The sequence below is a fragment of the Calonectris borealis genome, chromosome 22 (genome assembly GCF_964195595.1).
Source record: "Calonectris borealis chromosome 22, bCalBor7.hap1.2, whole genome shotgun sequence".
NCBI classification, from domain to species: Eukaryota; Metazoa; Chordata; class Aves; order Procellariiformes; family Procellariidae; genus Calonectris; species Calonectris borealis.
Window position 1 is genome coordinate 7,083,487 of NC_134333.1, and position 15,652 is coordinate 7,099,138.

The 15,652-nt window shown below is 63.2% G+C and overlaps 1 protein-coding gene across 1 annotated transcript in view; it reads left to right on the forward strand.

The window, feature by feature from the left end:
- The first annotated feature begins 2,047 nt into the window (after positions 1 to 2,047).
- The window catches only part of KCNH6 (potassium voltage-gated channel subfamily H member 6), a 33,850-nt gene continuing 20,245 nt past the window's right edge, over positions 2,048 to 15,652 (forward strand). The window contains exons 1-3 of the mRNA XM_075171256.1: positions 2,048 to 2,123; positions 5,259 to 5,489; positions 13,850 to 14,005. Of these exons, the coding sequence (XP_075027357.1) occupies positions 2,048 to 2,123; positions 5,259 to 5,489; positions 13,850 to 14,005 (463 nt within the window). The remainder of the gene's footprint in view (positions 2,124 to 5,258; positions 5,490 to 13,849; positions 14,006 to 15,652) is intronic.

The following is a 15,652-nucleotide window of genomic DNA, read 5'->3' on the forward strand; positions in this document are numbered from 1 at the left end:
AACGCTGCGAGTCGAGCGCCCCATGGGCAGGGCCCGGTCCCCATGTGTATTGCTGAGGTGCACTGCAATATTAATTGAAAATCCCAGCAAAACACTCCTGCTGATGATAATGGACCATAATCCTCTTAGACCAATTTCATGCCTGAAAAATCATGCATAACAAAATAATAATAGAAAGCCCCTCAGTGGACACTGTCCTTAGCAGTGGGCCCGGGAGAAGAGGGACGGCCAGAGGGATTTCTCAGGAAGGAAAGGGAGCTGCTCCCCTTGGCCTTCACCCCTGAGGGGCACGGAGAGGTGGGCAGGAGAAGAGCTGAACTTGGGGCTAGGTCTGAACATCTGCTCTAGCAGGGCAGCATCGCCGTGGGACCCCTATGTCCCACAGAGACCTGGAACCCACCGGGACCCCTGTGCCCTACAGAGCCCCGGGACCCCCTGGACCTTCCATGTCCCCCAGGGACCCTCCGTGCCCGCAGAGCCCTGTGCCAGGCCGGGCCCCCCCATGCTAAGCCCCCCCCATACAAGCAGCCAGCCCCCCCCTCCCGCCCGCCCCTCCCGCCCCTTCAGCACCGCCGCGAGTGGACAGCGCCGGCCGCGGGGCCCCGCCCGGCCCGCCGCACCCCGCACCCCCCCGGCACCCCCGGGACCCCCCGCGAACACCCGGACCTCCTCCCCGGCATCCCCCCAGCACCCCAGCCCTGCATCCCCTCTTCTATCCCCCTGCACACCATCTTCCTCCCCCTGCACCCCCCGGCACCCCCTACTCTGCCCCCCTGCGCCTACCAGCACCCGCTCCCCTGCTGCACCCCTGCACCCCCTTCTCCGCACCCTGCACCCCTCAGTACCCTCTCCTCTGCTTCTGCACCCTTGCAGCCACAGACATCCCCCCCTCCAACACCTGCACCCACCGGCACCCCCTGCTCTGCCTCTGCACCTCTGCATCTCCTCCTCCGCACGGCCCCCTCCACCCACCACCTCCTGCACCCCGGCATCCCCTCCTCTGCCACCCCCGGCACTCCAGCGCCCTCCATCACCCCCTCCTCCACCACCCCCTGCACCCCATCACCACCCTTCTTCACCATGCCCATGCCCCAGTTCCCAGCACCCCTCAGCACCTCCTCCTCCAGCAGCCCTCTCCAGCACCCCAGCACCCCTTCCTTCACCACCCCCTTCTCCAGCGCCCCCAGCACCCTTCACCTGCACTCCCACCAAACCCCCCCCCAGCCCCAGCACATCCTCGTGTCCCCACACCCAAATCCTCCAGCACCCCTGCCCCAGCACCCCAAGGACCCCACCTCCATCGCCCCCATCACCTCCTGCACCATCACCCCAAGGACCCCACCTCCATCCCCCCAAGCACCCCCTGTCCCAGCACCCCAAGGACCCCACCTCCATCCCCCCAAGCACTCCCTGTCCCAGCCCCCCCAAGGACCCCACCTTAGTCCCCCCATTACCTCCTGTCCCAGCCCCCCAAGAACCCCGCCTCCAGCACCCCCAGCACCCACCTGCACCCTCCCCCGCCCGCGCTCCAGCACCCCGGAGCACCCCCAGTCTGCGGGGCCGGTGCCAGGCGGTGTCGTGCGGGTGCCGGTGCCGCGGGATGCCGGGGGGTACCGGGGAGACCCGGGGGTGCTCCGGGGGGTGCCAGCTCCCCGGCTGGAGGCACCGGAGCCTCCGGCGGGCCGGGGCAGCGGTGACTAAGCACTTTGGGGTTTTCTACTCTTATGATTTTATTCTATTATTTTCTCCCCCTTTCAAGCGGGTCTTCCTCCCCTTCCCCCCCCCCCCCGCCCCCATCCTCATCCTCCCCGGCCGCCCCCGCCCGGAGCCGGGCGCGGCAGGGCGGGCGGAGGGGTTCCCCCTTCCGGCCACCGGCAGCATGGGAGCCCCGGGCCGGCTCGGCTCCAGAGCTCGGCCAGCCCTGGGGTGAGGCGGAGCGGGGCCGCGCCGTGCCGGGCCGTACCGAGCCGCTCCGGGGCCGGGCCGCGCTCCCCGCCGCCCCCGCGAGAAGTTCCGCCGCTCCCGGGGCGCGCAGGGCGGCGGAGCGATGCCGGTACGCCGGGGCCATGTGGCCCCCCAAAACACCTACCTGGACACCATCATCCGCAAATTTGAAGGGCAAAGTGAGTACCGCACCCCCGGCCCCGCTCCCGGCCCCGCTCCCGCTCCCCCCGCGGCTGCGGGCGGCCCCCCAACTTCGGGGCACAGCGCGGGGGGGGGGGGGGCAGGCGGGAGGACAGAGCGGGGCCACCCGCAGGGTGTCCCCGGGGAAATGAAGGCACCCCTGAGACCTCCCGGGGCGGGGGGAGAGGGGTGGGCGACAGCCAGGCAGTGTCCCCGCGGGTATTTATAGACAGGGTGACACAAGGGGGACGAGCGGTCCCAGCCCGGTGGATCCCCGGGGGCTGGAGACAGCGCAGCCCCCCGCAGTCCGCGGGCGGGGAGGGGGTCCCCGGGGTGGCGGGGAGGGGGTCCCGGCTGGCAGGGCTGGGGGAGAGGGGTGTACGCCAGCGCAGATGGGCTCGCTGCCTGTTTGCCTTCAACTCCGCGCTGCTCGGAGGCAGCCGTCCCTGGTGAAATGTTGCCATTTGCTGTTGCTCGGAGTAATCCCTTTATATGAATTTTTGGGCTGGTTTTCGTGTCAAATATAGCAAAGAGTTTGTGCGCATCAGGGAGCGCTGGGGTTTGCGTGTGGCTGGGTGGGGGCTGAGGGGAGGAGGCGGCGGGGGCTCTGCTATCTGGGCACCCCGATGGGGCTGGGTCCCCCTTGCACAGCTGGGGACGAGGGGAGGGGAGCAGGGGACTGGGGTCCCCCCAAAAGCTCTGCTCAGGGGTCTGCTGTGGGGTGCTGGGGCTGTGCACCCCCCACTGCCCTGGCTCATTGTGATTTTTCTCCAGTGTCCGAGTTTGCCGGGTGGGCAAGCGTCCCTGGCACTGCCATCCCTGCCGGATTTGCGCTGCCTGCCCTGGCAGTGAGTGACATGACCCTGGGGACGGAAAGCGAGAAAAACTGTCCCTGGTTCCTATCAGTTCCCGCTGGGAAGCGGCGGCTGGGGAGCAGCGGGGGCACGCGGCGAAGCGTGCCAGCGGGGAAGCAGCCAGGCCCCCTCGTCCCTGCCCGCTCCCTGCCTGTGCTCTGCCAGCCATCTCGGGCACCAGCTGGGCTCTGCCGAAACATCGCCCCGTGCTCCCCCGCAGCAGCTCTGTGGTGTGACGGGTGTTGGGAGACACCAAACCAGCCCCCCCAACCCGGGTCACATTGCTGTCACTGGCAGCACGTCCTCCCCTGCTCATGGGTGCCTTCCTCCCCCCTGCAGCTCCCATGGGTGCAGCTGCACCCAGTGAGTCCCCGCTGGAGCTGGAGAGGCCCAACGCTTCCCTCCCAGGGCTGGTGCAGAGCCTCGGTACCGCAGGGGCAAGGGCAAATCTGCAGGTGAGGGCAGGGCAGAAAGCAAATCTGGGGTGAAAATACCCCCAAGGAGACCTGGCTTTGCAGCTCCTTCCCGTCCTGGCCTTGGTCACATCCCCTGCGCTCAGCACAGCTTGCTCCGGCGCCCTGCCAGCCCCGTAAATCCTGTCCTGCGCCAGCCCAGCCCGGATCCAGCCTGGATCCAGCCCGCGGGGCTGGCACTGGATGGGGAAATGTTCATCGCAGGTGGGGAACGCGCCCCAGGAGCGGGGCTTTGGGGGAAGGTCCCCTCCTTGTGCCGCCTTCCAGCTGGCAGAGCGATAGAGAAGGATCGGGAAGAGGGAAGAGGGAAACATTTGGCCGTGGTGGTTTGCGCTGTTTGCACCGGCACCAGTGTCAGCCCTGCGTGGGAGAGGGAAAAGTGCTGGGGTGGGAGTCCCCCACAAAGGGCCACCAAGGGCTGTCACAGGGTGGGATGAAGCAGGAGACCTCAGTGCGGCATCCCTGGGGGCGCTGGTTTTACTGGGAGGCATCCTCCAGAGCTGGAACTCTGCAGGTGACATTAGGGAGAGCCCCGATGTGCCGGGGAGGGGTCTCCCCACCCACCAGGACCCAGCACTGGGTGCTGCAGCCGTGCGCAGGTTTCTCCCGCGTTTGGGTGAAATTCCCCACGAGGCTGGAGCGCAGCGGGGCTCTGGAGCGCGCAGGCTGCAGATGCCATTCCTGGGTAATCCAGGAGATTAATTGGGGTCTGGGCTGGGAGGCAGCCTCCAAACGGACCCTCTGCTCTGATCTGCCTCCGGCTCCAGCCCGGAGCCGATGCCAAACGCTGAGGGAGATGCTGTTGGGGGGGGCATGGCATCCATCACATCAGCATCCGCAGCTCCCTGTCACATCCCAGCAAACCTGTCCCAGAAAGGATCCTCCCCAGCCCAGCACCCCCCGATCTCCTTAAAAAAACCGAAAATCAACCAAAATCAAAGCTCTAGGCTGGGTCTCCCCCAGGATACAGATGGAAGCGGCTCCATCTGGGCTGGACGACGTGGGCCGGGCAGCGCTGCCACACACCCCGGCACGCAGCGAGTCCGGCCCCAGCCCAGCCTGGGTGGCTGCGGCACCAGGAGGGGATGGGGCAGCATCACTCCCTGCCTCAGTTTCCCCTTCCCTCCACCTGAGCCCTTTTCTTCTTGAGCACAGGGGCCACGCAGCCCAGCAGGGTCTGGATTTCAGCTTCAGCCCGAAGGCACAATTATCCTATAAAACATTAAGACACTCATTAGTGTGACGGGTTTCACCCGGCTTCCCACGAAGCCAAGCCTCACGCTCGCTCCTCCTCTCGCCCCTTGCCTGACTTCAGTCAAATCTGAGCAAGGGTGGGAAGTCTCCGAGATAACCCAGGTCCCTGATAAGCTCCCGAGGAGGGACGGACGCTGCAGCTCTTCCCTCCGCCTGCAGTGCCGGTCGGGGACAGTATTAGACAGCCCATGTATTAGCAGCGAGTCCCCGCATGCAAGCGGTGAGACATCGAGGCTGCGTGGGTTGGCCCACCCCAGTGAAAACTGCCTTTACTGGGGACCCCCCCTTTGGGTCCCCACGGTCACCGATTCACATGAAATTGGGAGAATTTTCTCTCTCTGAAGAGCAGGGTAGCACCCGGGGCGGTGTGGGCTGGTGCCACCCATCCTCCCCCCAGATCTGTCCCCGGTGTCCCCGGGGAGCCCGTCCCTGCACAATCCCCATGGCGGGTGGCATCAAAAACCCCAAGCACCCCCCATCCCCCCAGGCTCTCCTCCATCCCTGCGGGTCCCCACCACCCCCCTAAACCTCGTGTTCTCCTGCCTCCCCCCAGACCGCAAGTTCCTCATCGCCAACGCCCAGATGGAGAACTGCACCATCATCTACTGCAACGACGGCTTCTGCGAGATGTTCGGCTACTCCCGCGTGGAGGTGATGCAGCAACCCTGCACCTGCGACTTCCTCACCGGCCCCGACACCACCAAGAGCTCCATCGCGCAGCTCACCCAGGCCCTGCTCGGCTCCGAGGAATGCAAGCTGGAGATCCTCTACTACCGCAAAGACAGTAAGAATCACTTTTTGGGGTGATCCGGTGGTGGGAGGTGTCACCTGCTCAGGATTTGGGCTGGTGGAAGCTGGTGGTGGGAGGCGAAGAGGGTCTGATGCTACCAGGGCATTGGGATTGCACCCAGACCCGGGGCTTTGCCGGGAGCGAGTCCATGGCGGCTCCCGGTGGGATGGAGCCGTTGCTGCTCTGATGGGGCACTGGGGGCAGTGGGACCTTGAGCGATGGAAGTTGTTGCCAGATTATTTGGGAACCGGGTCGTTTGCGAGCCTTTGGTGATGGCTCAGAGCTCCCGGGGCAAGCAATGGCATCGCTGGTGGGATCCCCATGAATGAGGATCCCGTGGGAAGCCCACGGAGGAGCAGGGCTGGGACACGGGTCTGCGCTCCGAGCCGAGATGAGACAGACTCCCCGTCTGTGGGTGCAGGCGACGGCCTCGGAGCCGCCTTTCCAGCGAGCAGGATGCGGCTGTGCGTGCACAGATGGAATTACGTTAAGATGAAAATGAAGCTTTGATGGAAAATACTAGTGATTAGTTCTAATACTGCAGGAAGTTAAATAAATATTTAATGCTTGATGCTGCAAACCAGCAGCGGCCAGGGCTCCCAGGGGCAGAGGGAATGCAGGTCAGGTGCTCGCTAGAGGTTAAAAATATTAAGTATTTCCTTTTTTCAACCCGTGGAGCTTTCCCATCGCTTTAGATTGTATTGATGGGCTTGAGCAAGGGGCTGCACCCGGCTGCCGGCAGCTCCCGGGGCGGCAGGGTGGAGGAGAACCAACTGGAAGCGAAGGGAAGGAGAAGGCAGGAGCCCTGGCTCCCAGCCCAGCACCCTATCTCCAGGGCTGGGACCCGGGTGTCCTGGCCTCTCTCCCAGACCCTATCTCCCAGGCTGGCATCCAGGTGCCAGCGTATCGGCCCTGGGAATTATCCGCTGGCAGCACCCCAGCCTGTTAACCCGCACGGTGAACCCGGCGGGGCTGGACCCTGCACGGTGGCAGGATCAGGCCGCTCACCGGCCACGTTTCCCGTATGATTTTCCTCCCCGTCCTCGCCAAGGGACCCGGTCGAGGCTCTTCCCCCCCGGGTGAAGCGGGGCCGGGGAGCGGTGCCAGGGCTGGGCTGCGAGTCCCCCCTCGGCCGCTGCGCTTTGCAGAGGGCTGGCTGGAGCAGCCTGGGAGGCGTGAGGAGAAGCAGGCACATGCTGTCCCCCTGCTCCCATCCCAACGCCAACGCCTGCCCATGGCCAGGACAGCGTGTGCAGCCCTGTTCCCCTCCCTCGGGATCGTTTCCCCATCCATCCCCGGGGACCGCTCGGCCGGGAGCCCGATCCAACGCCATCCTCCCTGTTTTGAAGCGTTCCTGCTGGGCTCGTGGGATGCTCGGTGCTCTCCTCGGAGCCCTGCTCTTCCTCTAGGCCACGGGAAACTCTCAGCGCAGCGCTGAGCTGCTTTCTTCTCTTTTTTATGAAAAAAAAGAAAAGAAGGGGAAAAAAAAAAAAGCCCAGAAGCAAGCCCTTCATGTCTATTTTTAAAACCCAGCCCCACCAGCAATATGCTTTCCAATTGTTTCCCCCCAGCACTCAGCCTGCGACCGCTCAGCCCATTATAAATGGGTCTTATCGGCAAAGAAAAAGCCTTCGCATTATAGGGAGCTGCTGCTTAATTAGCCGGTGGAGGCTCCGAACCCGCCTGTCCTCCTTTTCATACCGGCGGCACCAATCTCCAGCCTCGACCTGCTGTTTATTACTGCGGTACTCCGGGCTCTGCAGCTTGCGGGGTTGTTTCCTTCCTTTTCTGGTTGCCAGAGACAATATTATACCCCAAATCTGCCTGTCGGAGCCCCCCGCAGCAGGGCCAGGGTGGGATGGATGGAGGTAGGTGGGAAGAGGAGCACCCATGGGTGTCCAGGAGGGTAGCTCTGCCCAGCACAGGCAGGACGCTGTACGATGGGGTGATGCATGTCCCCGGGGACTGCCTTGCTGCGCGTCCTCACCCGCACACCCATGCTGTCATTAGCTAATTATAAAAGGAGCCACGGCGAGCCCAGCTCTGGGCAGCTGATATGGAGCCAAGGACCAAGTCCAGTTGGGGGAAGATGGGACTGGCCCAGCAAGGGCAGTTGTCCCTCGCTGCCACGGCACCCCCGAAAAGGCCTTGGAAAGAGGGGAGAGCCTGGCCGCGGTGCCTGTGGGCTCTAATCCCCTGCTCAAAGCCAGGAGACCAGTGAAAAGTTAATTTTCCTTACAGGATGCTGACCCCCCAGGGGTCATTATGGGATCAGCTCCCACCGGGAGCAGCCACGGCCACCGGCCCCGGGGACACACTCCCCCGGGGACACACAGCCCCTTCCAGCATCCCCTGGGGACAGCACCGAGGGGCTGGCGGGGCTGAGCTGCATCCAGGGTTGGGGGTTTTTTCCCCCCCCGAGGGTGATGCAGTGAAGCCACTGGCAAGAGCCCCCAGGGTGCCCGGAGTGGGGCCGGTGGCCGCAGGTGCTGGGCACCGCGGCGCTGGCATGGCCCAAGCGGCAGCAGCTGGCAGCGCTTCGCCGTTAATCTGCGTGAATGTGATGCTTACGAATATGAAAGGGGAGATGTGGGGCCGAAACAGCCGGAGCAGCTGGTGGGGTCAGCGCCACCTGCAGCCCCGTCCCCTCCGTCCCCGTCCCCTCCCCGGGCAGAACCCCCCAGCTGGTCCTTTCCAGCAGGAGCAGTTTGTGCCGGTCCCCTGGGGCCGGGGATTAGGGACCAGATCAGCCCAGTAAACACCAGTTACACTGGTGCTGTAAGCTGGGATTTCCCCCGGGGGCTCCAGGAGGAGGGGAGAGGTCACAGAGCGATTGGGGCACCCGGCGTCACCCGGGATGTCCCCCCGCAGCTCCCCATGGGGTGCCTGAGCAGGCAGCTGCGGGGCTGGCAGCCAGGGTTGTGGGGTGTCACGGCACCCAGAGGGGACGGGGGGACTCATGTGACATGTCCCCCCTGTCCCCAGCCCAGGGCACATCCCTGGCACAGCGATCACCCCTGCCAGGAAGCCCGGGCTAAGGCAGGCGGGGATGGAGCCGGCCGAGGTTTCTCCGTACGGCTTTACAAACAGCAGCGCGTGACGTGCCCAGTGGGCTCACTGGAAGCAGGAGGGCAAATCCCACCGGCAGCTGCCGGATCGTGGCACCGTCGGGGCTGGGAGCCGGTGCCAGCAGCCCCAGGGAGCCTCTGGCGCTGCCCCGTGGGGTGGACGCGGCAGGACGGAGGGGACCTCCCGGGTGGCGGAGGAGCAGGGCGGCACGGCCGGCTGACAAAACCCCAACTTGAGCTCTTTGCTTGTACAAAAACATGGGGTTTAAGCCAAGCCGGGGCCGTTTGCTTTGCGTTCCTTTAAGGGTCGGGCTTGGCAGAGCCGGGCTGTGACCTCGGGAAAGGGACAGACACCATGGCCCGACTCCAGATGGGGACTTATAAACACCCCGCCTGCAGTCCTGGAGATCCTGCGCCGCGGGGCCGATTCTGCCATCCTCAGCACGGCCGCGCCGCAGCCCCGGCTGCCCTTGTGCCCTGGCTCTGCCCTGGTGACGGTGCAATTGGGACACCCATGGGTGCTCCCCTTCCCGCCTACCTCCATCCATCCCACCCTGGCCCTGCCGGGGGGGCTCCGACAGGCAGATTTGGGGTATAATAATTGTCTTTGGCAACCAGAAAAGCGAGGAAACAACCCCGCGCGCTGCAGAGCCCGGAGTACCGGGCAATCGGGCCACAAACCATGACTTGGAAGAGTCATGTTTTCCATCCTCTGCTGCTCCTCAGATGCCTTGTGCTTGGTCCAGATGTCCCACAAACAGCGGGACAGACCCAGAGCATCCCCAGCACCCCCAGGGATGCTTCCCAGGAGGCTTTTTTCCTGAAATCCCTGCCCCGGCAGAGCCCCCGATTCCCACCCCAAACGCTCCATCCCCATCCTCGCCGGCTGCTGCATCCCCAGTGGGAGGTGGCCCCATGTGCCACGGGGACAGGGCCCTCGCATGGCCGGACAGCCCTGGGAAACACTGTCAGCGCTGCAGCTTTGGCCGCACAGCCCTGCGCTAAGCTGGACTAATTCCTGCGGCCGGCGGGGATTTAGCAAGGAAAGGACCACGGACCTGGATGCGGCCGCTCGCTTCGCTTGCAGCAGAGGTTAAGCTCCATTTTCCCAACCCCCTGTATGGATCCGGGACCCCTTTTGGCTCCTGGGGATCAAAGCATCCTCCCACCTGCACCCCAAAACATCCCGCTGGGTTTGGAGGCATCCTTCTCGCGGCCACGTTGTCTGTGGGTACCCTCAGTCTCCCAACGCTCCTGGTTTTCCCCCTCCGCTGCTGCTTCCGACCAGCGAGCTCCCCGCTAAGCGCAGAAATCCCTGCTGTTCGTCACCGCACGGCGGTAACGGCCGTCCCGCCGCCGTTACTTAATAAGGTCATTTTAGCGGTGCGGGGGTTGCTGCAAGGAGCATTTTTGGCCGGTCGGGTATCACAGCGGGTTTCAGTCTCCCGATACCCCGTTTGGGTGCGAGGAGAGGGGCCGGCGCAGACCCCACCAGCAGCATCCCCTCCCGGCGCAGGGGGATGCAGACCCGGGTGCGGGGGCTCCCCAGCACCCATCACTCCCCCCAGACTCCAAGGGAGACCCATCTCCCACCGGCTCAGCCCCCACCTCCGTTATTTTCCATCTCGCCTCCAGGATTTGCTTTAGGGCCTCCCAGCAATCTGCGCTTCCCTTTGAAGTTTCTACCGCACCCTGACACTGATTTATCCCCGGACGGGAGCAAGGCTCAGCCCTCCCGAGCATCTCCCCGGGCACGCCGGCCAGCCCCAGAGCGCGGCTCCGTCCCCGTCCCTGTCCCCTCCGTGCCCTTCCCAGCCCCTCTCCTCCGCTCCATTATATAATACCACTATAGATTTAGCTACTCTGCCATGAGACCCTGCAGATTAAATCTCCCGGCCGGGGCGGGGGGGAGGGAAGGACTTGGTAAGAGCTCCGAGGGCAGATTAATAGCTTGCTTTTTTAATATTCATAACAATACTGGTTTGTGTCCGGCTCTCGGAAACCCCCGTGTCCTGTTGATTAGTTTAATACTGATGATACCGACAAATGCATTAACCACTGGCGGCTGTGGGGGATAAGAGGGCCGGGGAGGGAGGGCCCCCGACGATGACATTTTTAATGTTATTAAGTGCTCGCTTTTATCAAGGTCAGAAGACAAGATGGGTTGGAAAGCGCAAACCTCCCAGCGCTCGGTCTGGGGGAGGTGGGCTGGGTGCTGGGAAGATCAAACCCAGCCCAGGGTTGTAGGGAATGAGCTCTTTTTCCCAGCCTGTGCAAACCCATCACATTGGGTGTGGGACCCTCCAAAACAGCACCCATGTCGCATCCCTCCCGCCGAGCCCCTTCCGCAGCCCCCGGGCTGGGTTTCGCCCCGGACGGGCGCGCAGGCAGCCCCCACGGCGGCGGCCACGGGGCGCGGGCAGGTTGCGAATGCCCCCGGGGCTCCTCCAAGGGATTATTTGGCGGCTGGATAAAATTAGATGGATGGAGACAGATTAGCTGAACAGCTGAAGGGAAGAGACGGGCAGATGGATGGGGACAGTCGATCGAGGAACGAGGACGGGAGCGCAGGGCTGGGGTCCCTCCCGAGGCCAGCTCAGCCCACCTCAGCCTGGGGTGCCTGGTTTTGGGGGGGAAGGATGGGGAGGCTCGGCATTTACAGAGCCCAGGCTGGCTCGCTGCAGGGAAACCGAGTCAGGGCACAGGGTGCCAGGGGTCTCCCAGCTGCAGCCTCTCCACAGAGCTGGGGGTACCCCAAATCACGCTGCCCAGAGACCCCAAATCCTGCGGGATTGCTCTGCCTTTGGGCCAGGCTTAAGGGAACCTGCTGCTCCCACCCCGGCCCCGTCCTGGCTGCTCCATCGTCCCCCTGACGCCATCCGTGCTGCGGGCACGGGTCCGAGCCGGGCACCGAGCTCCTGGCACGCCGGGCTGTGCCTGGCGGGGCCACTTTTGGGGCGATTCCCCCGGGATCAGCATGGGAACTCCCAGCAGCCCTGGCCAGAGCTGCTCAGGCTCAGCACCTCCCGGATTTGCAGGATCAAACCAGGCACCAGCTGCCTCCCAAACCCAACCCCAGCCTCCTCCCAGCTGCTGCTTATATCCCTCCAACTGGATGTAACTGGGCCCAGTTTTCAGCTGTTCAGCATCGGGCTGGGCTTAACCCTTTCCGTGCCACACAGCGCCTGCCAGGATCCGGCCCCCGGGAGACCAGCTCAGAGGCCATCCCCTCCCACCACCGCAGGGGAGCTTAGGAGGGAAAAACGAAGCAGAGAAAGGGATGCAGCAGGGCAGAGCACGTCAGCCAGGATCAGGCCGTCTGGATGAGGATTCCCAGTCCAGGGTGGGAAGGTGGAGCTGATGGCTGCCCCCGCCAATGGACCCTGCTGGGCTGCGGGTCCTCGGGAAGTTGGTCATGCTTCGAAATCACCCGTGGGGAAAAAAAACCTCGTTTTATAACACACCGGAGGAGAAAGCATCCGGCGCTGCTGGGCTCCACACGCGCAGACGAGCGGGCACGCACCCCCTGCACGCACCACCGCCAGCACCGGCACTGGCAGAGCCGCGGCATCCCTGGGACGGCACTGCATCATCCCGCCGGGCACGGGCCACCTTGGCATCACGCAGGACACCTGGCTCGCTCAGCATCACCCAAAGGACACGGCTTGCCTTTTAGATCCCTCAAAATCCTGACAAAGGGAGGGGAAAGGGCTCATTTCTGCCCGTCCCCGCTGACTCCGCACGCAGGTAGCCCGCGGCGTGCCCGTGCGTCCCTTTGAAACGGCTTTGTCTGCTGAAAAATCCCCCCCCGCCTCCTCCCCAGCTCACGCGTTTAAGTGGATTTCCTCTCCCTGGGGTGAACAATGATGAAATAAAGAACGAAAGAAATAATCCCAGCTGCCGGGCCCTTTAAATGGATTTCACCGTATCCATTTCTTTCCCATTCTTGTGCATGTGTGCCTCTGTCTGTGGATGTGCACATCCCTGACGTCACGGCGGATTTTGAAGTTGCCCGATGCCGGCCATCTGCTCCTGATTACGGGAGGCCCTGAGCTCCTTAAAATTATACACAGAAAGGCCGACATCCCCCTCCCGGCCAAAGCCCGGCCATGGCAAGAGCGGGAGAGCGCCAGATCGGGCCGGCAGCACAATCCTGCCAGATCCGCTAATCCCTGGTAATCAGAGCGCAGGGGAAAGGCGAGATCAGGGATCCGCACCCGGCAAAAACTGCCGCGTGCTTTTGAAAAAAGAAAGGAGGTGGCTTTGCTCTGTACCGGCCGGGTTGTACCTGGTTGTCCCGTCTTTTCTAGGAGGTTTGGGGCAGGAGCCCGGGGGGGTTCGGGGGGTTTTGCCAGAGGGGCTGTGGCAGTGGCTGCGGCTCGGGTGCTCCCGCTCCCACCGGTGCCAAAGCGACAGGAGACAGCTCCAGGAAAGGACCCACAGTGATTATAGCTTCGGGTAGGGTTTTGGAAGGATTTTTGGGGAATGAAGGCTGGCAAGGGGAGTGAGACCCCCCCTATATCCTCCACTGGCTGCTTTGGGAAAGGCCCGCAGGTATTTTTGGATGCCCCCTAATTGCAAACCAGCACCTGGCTGCCAGGACAAGCAGAGCCCTGGGGAGCTGGCATCCAACGGGCAAATCCATACGGCCTCATGCCCTGTGGCCATGTTCAGGGTCCTCCCCGCATCCCTCCTCGCTCCCAGGACACGGAGCCGGTCCTTGTGCCACCCTGTGCCTCAGTTTCCCCATGGCAGGAGTGAGATGAGCCTGTGCCTGACCGCTCCATGCCAGTGCCTTTAGGGGATGTCCTTGGGGACCATCGCACCGACCCCCCCACATCCTGCTGTCCAGCGTGAGGACGGGGCACGCGGTCGGGCTCAGCCCCATCGCCCGCATCCAGGACAGGAGACGGCTGGCGATTGCAGGGCAATTAGCTATGGCATGATAACAAGCAGCATGCTTAATGAGGTTGAACCACTACCTGGGATTTCTGAGTTCTTAATTACCTACTCTTTAATTGCTGCTCTAAAGTACATTAATATAAATGACTGTCTGGGACAAAAAAAAGAGGCAAGATGCGATCTGTGGGAGCTGGGATGCTGCAGAGATACGGCCCTTTCCCAGGGCTCAGATCGGCTTCCAAATCCTCCAGTCCCCACCAGCAGGGATTGCACCCATCAAAGTGCTTAAAAAAATACTTTTCTGCCCAAAATATTTTGTGTCGGAGGGGGTGGGTGGGCAGAGCCCCCTGCGCGGCCCCCCCTCAGCCTGTCTCTGCTCGGCAGCCTCGTGTTTCCGCTGCCTGGTGGACGTGGTGCCGGTGAAGAACGAGGACGGCGTCGTCATCATGTTCATCCTCAACTTCGAGGACCTGGCACAGCTCATCGCCAAAAGCGCCAGCCGGAGCCTGCACCAGCGCCTGTCGCAGAGCTGGCGCGGAGGTGGGTGTCACCGGGGCCGGTGGGGCCGGCGGGAGGGCAACGCAGCATCCTCAGGGCTAGCCCCAGCCCGTGGTTTTTTCGGGAGCTCGTGGGGACTGAAGGATGCACCCGTGGCAGGGCAGGATCCTGCACCGTGGGGCTGAGCCCCGCAGAGTGCCCAGGAGCAGAGCTTTGTGTTTCTGCACAGCCGCAGCTCCGCCGGCTCGGGGACTGATCCAGCTAAACGCTAACTGGGTGAAAAAAGGGCTTTCGAGCTGGCTGTGCTCCCCGCGCAGCCCCTCGCACGCTCACCAGCCCACACCCCCCTCCCGAACCCCCGGGGACCTGGGGACAGGGGTGGGGACCGACTTCCCCCCCCCCGTGGGATGGTGCATTTTTAAGGCGAGGGCATCTCGCTGCGAGCGGAGCCGTGGAGCCCCCCCGCGCACCCCCTGCCTTGCTGCGCCCTTCCCGTATTTAACACTGGGAGGTTTTCCCGGCGGTGCCTCGAGCCCCTCCGGCGTCCGTGCAGCACCGCGCTGGCCGGGGCAGGAGGTGCTGGTAGGGGACAGGACCCGTGTGCGGGGTCACCGGGAGGGCCAGGGGATATTTGGTGTCACCGCCGGCAGGGCTGCGCTATGGGGACATCACCGCAGGCGAATGGCACGAGGACGGTTGTGCTGGGATGGCTCTGAGCCTGCCTCGGCTTTGGGCTGCTCCCCGCTGTCCCAGGTTCATCCCGGGGTTTTGTGGGGCTTTTGGAGGCAGTGGAAAATTCAAACTCCCTTTTTTGGGAAGGTTGGATTACAGGGAGAGCCGTGGTGAGGCTCTCAAGGGGACGTGGATACCCAGGGATGCCGATGTTAGACCTGACCTCGGGAAGGAGAGTTGTAGCTTCTAAATATCCTCCTGCGATATGCTCCTCGGTACCAGTCACCTATATTTTAAGCAGGGAAATAATCTCACATATATCTTTATGTAAACACTCCCTGGGAGTGTGGGTCGCTATAGGGAGCCTTTGGGCAGAGCTTGAAGTAACGCTGTGGGGCAGCCGGGCTCTGTCCCCCCATGGCACGTGGGGTGGCACAGCAGGACCGGGACCCGAGCCAGGGCCAGGGCTGCATCGGGGACTGACCGGGACCCTTCACGCCGCCCGTTGTATCGGTACGGTAATGTCAGTTTTAACGCATTCACGCTCGGCGCATATATACATCCCGGAGCCTTGAAGGGGTTTGCGTGCGTGGCAGCGGGTACCGGCAGAGGTGCTGTGTGTGGTGACAGGTTTTATATATTGTCAGGTCAGGCATACGCACACGGGACTTACGGACATACGTGTGTGAATGTATATATATCCTATGCATGTGTTCCTATGTCTATGAAGTGATGAGATTTATATTTTTGGTGTATTGCTATAGCACCAGTTAGCCTTTCTGCACGGACTGCTGAGGAAATCCTAAATTCCAGCACCGGTGCTGCTTTGCAGCCCCCTCAGCTCTCAGTACGTCTCGACATACGATGCATCCGTACCCCATCCCACCCCGAGATTACCTTTGACTGCAGAAGGCACCCAAATAAAAGGGCACTTATTGCTTTCCTGCGCGTTGGAGATTGCGCTGCGCATCCCGAGGAGCATCGCTCGGGTTTCCCACTCCAGCGCTGGGGAGCGCG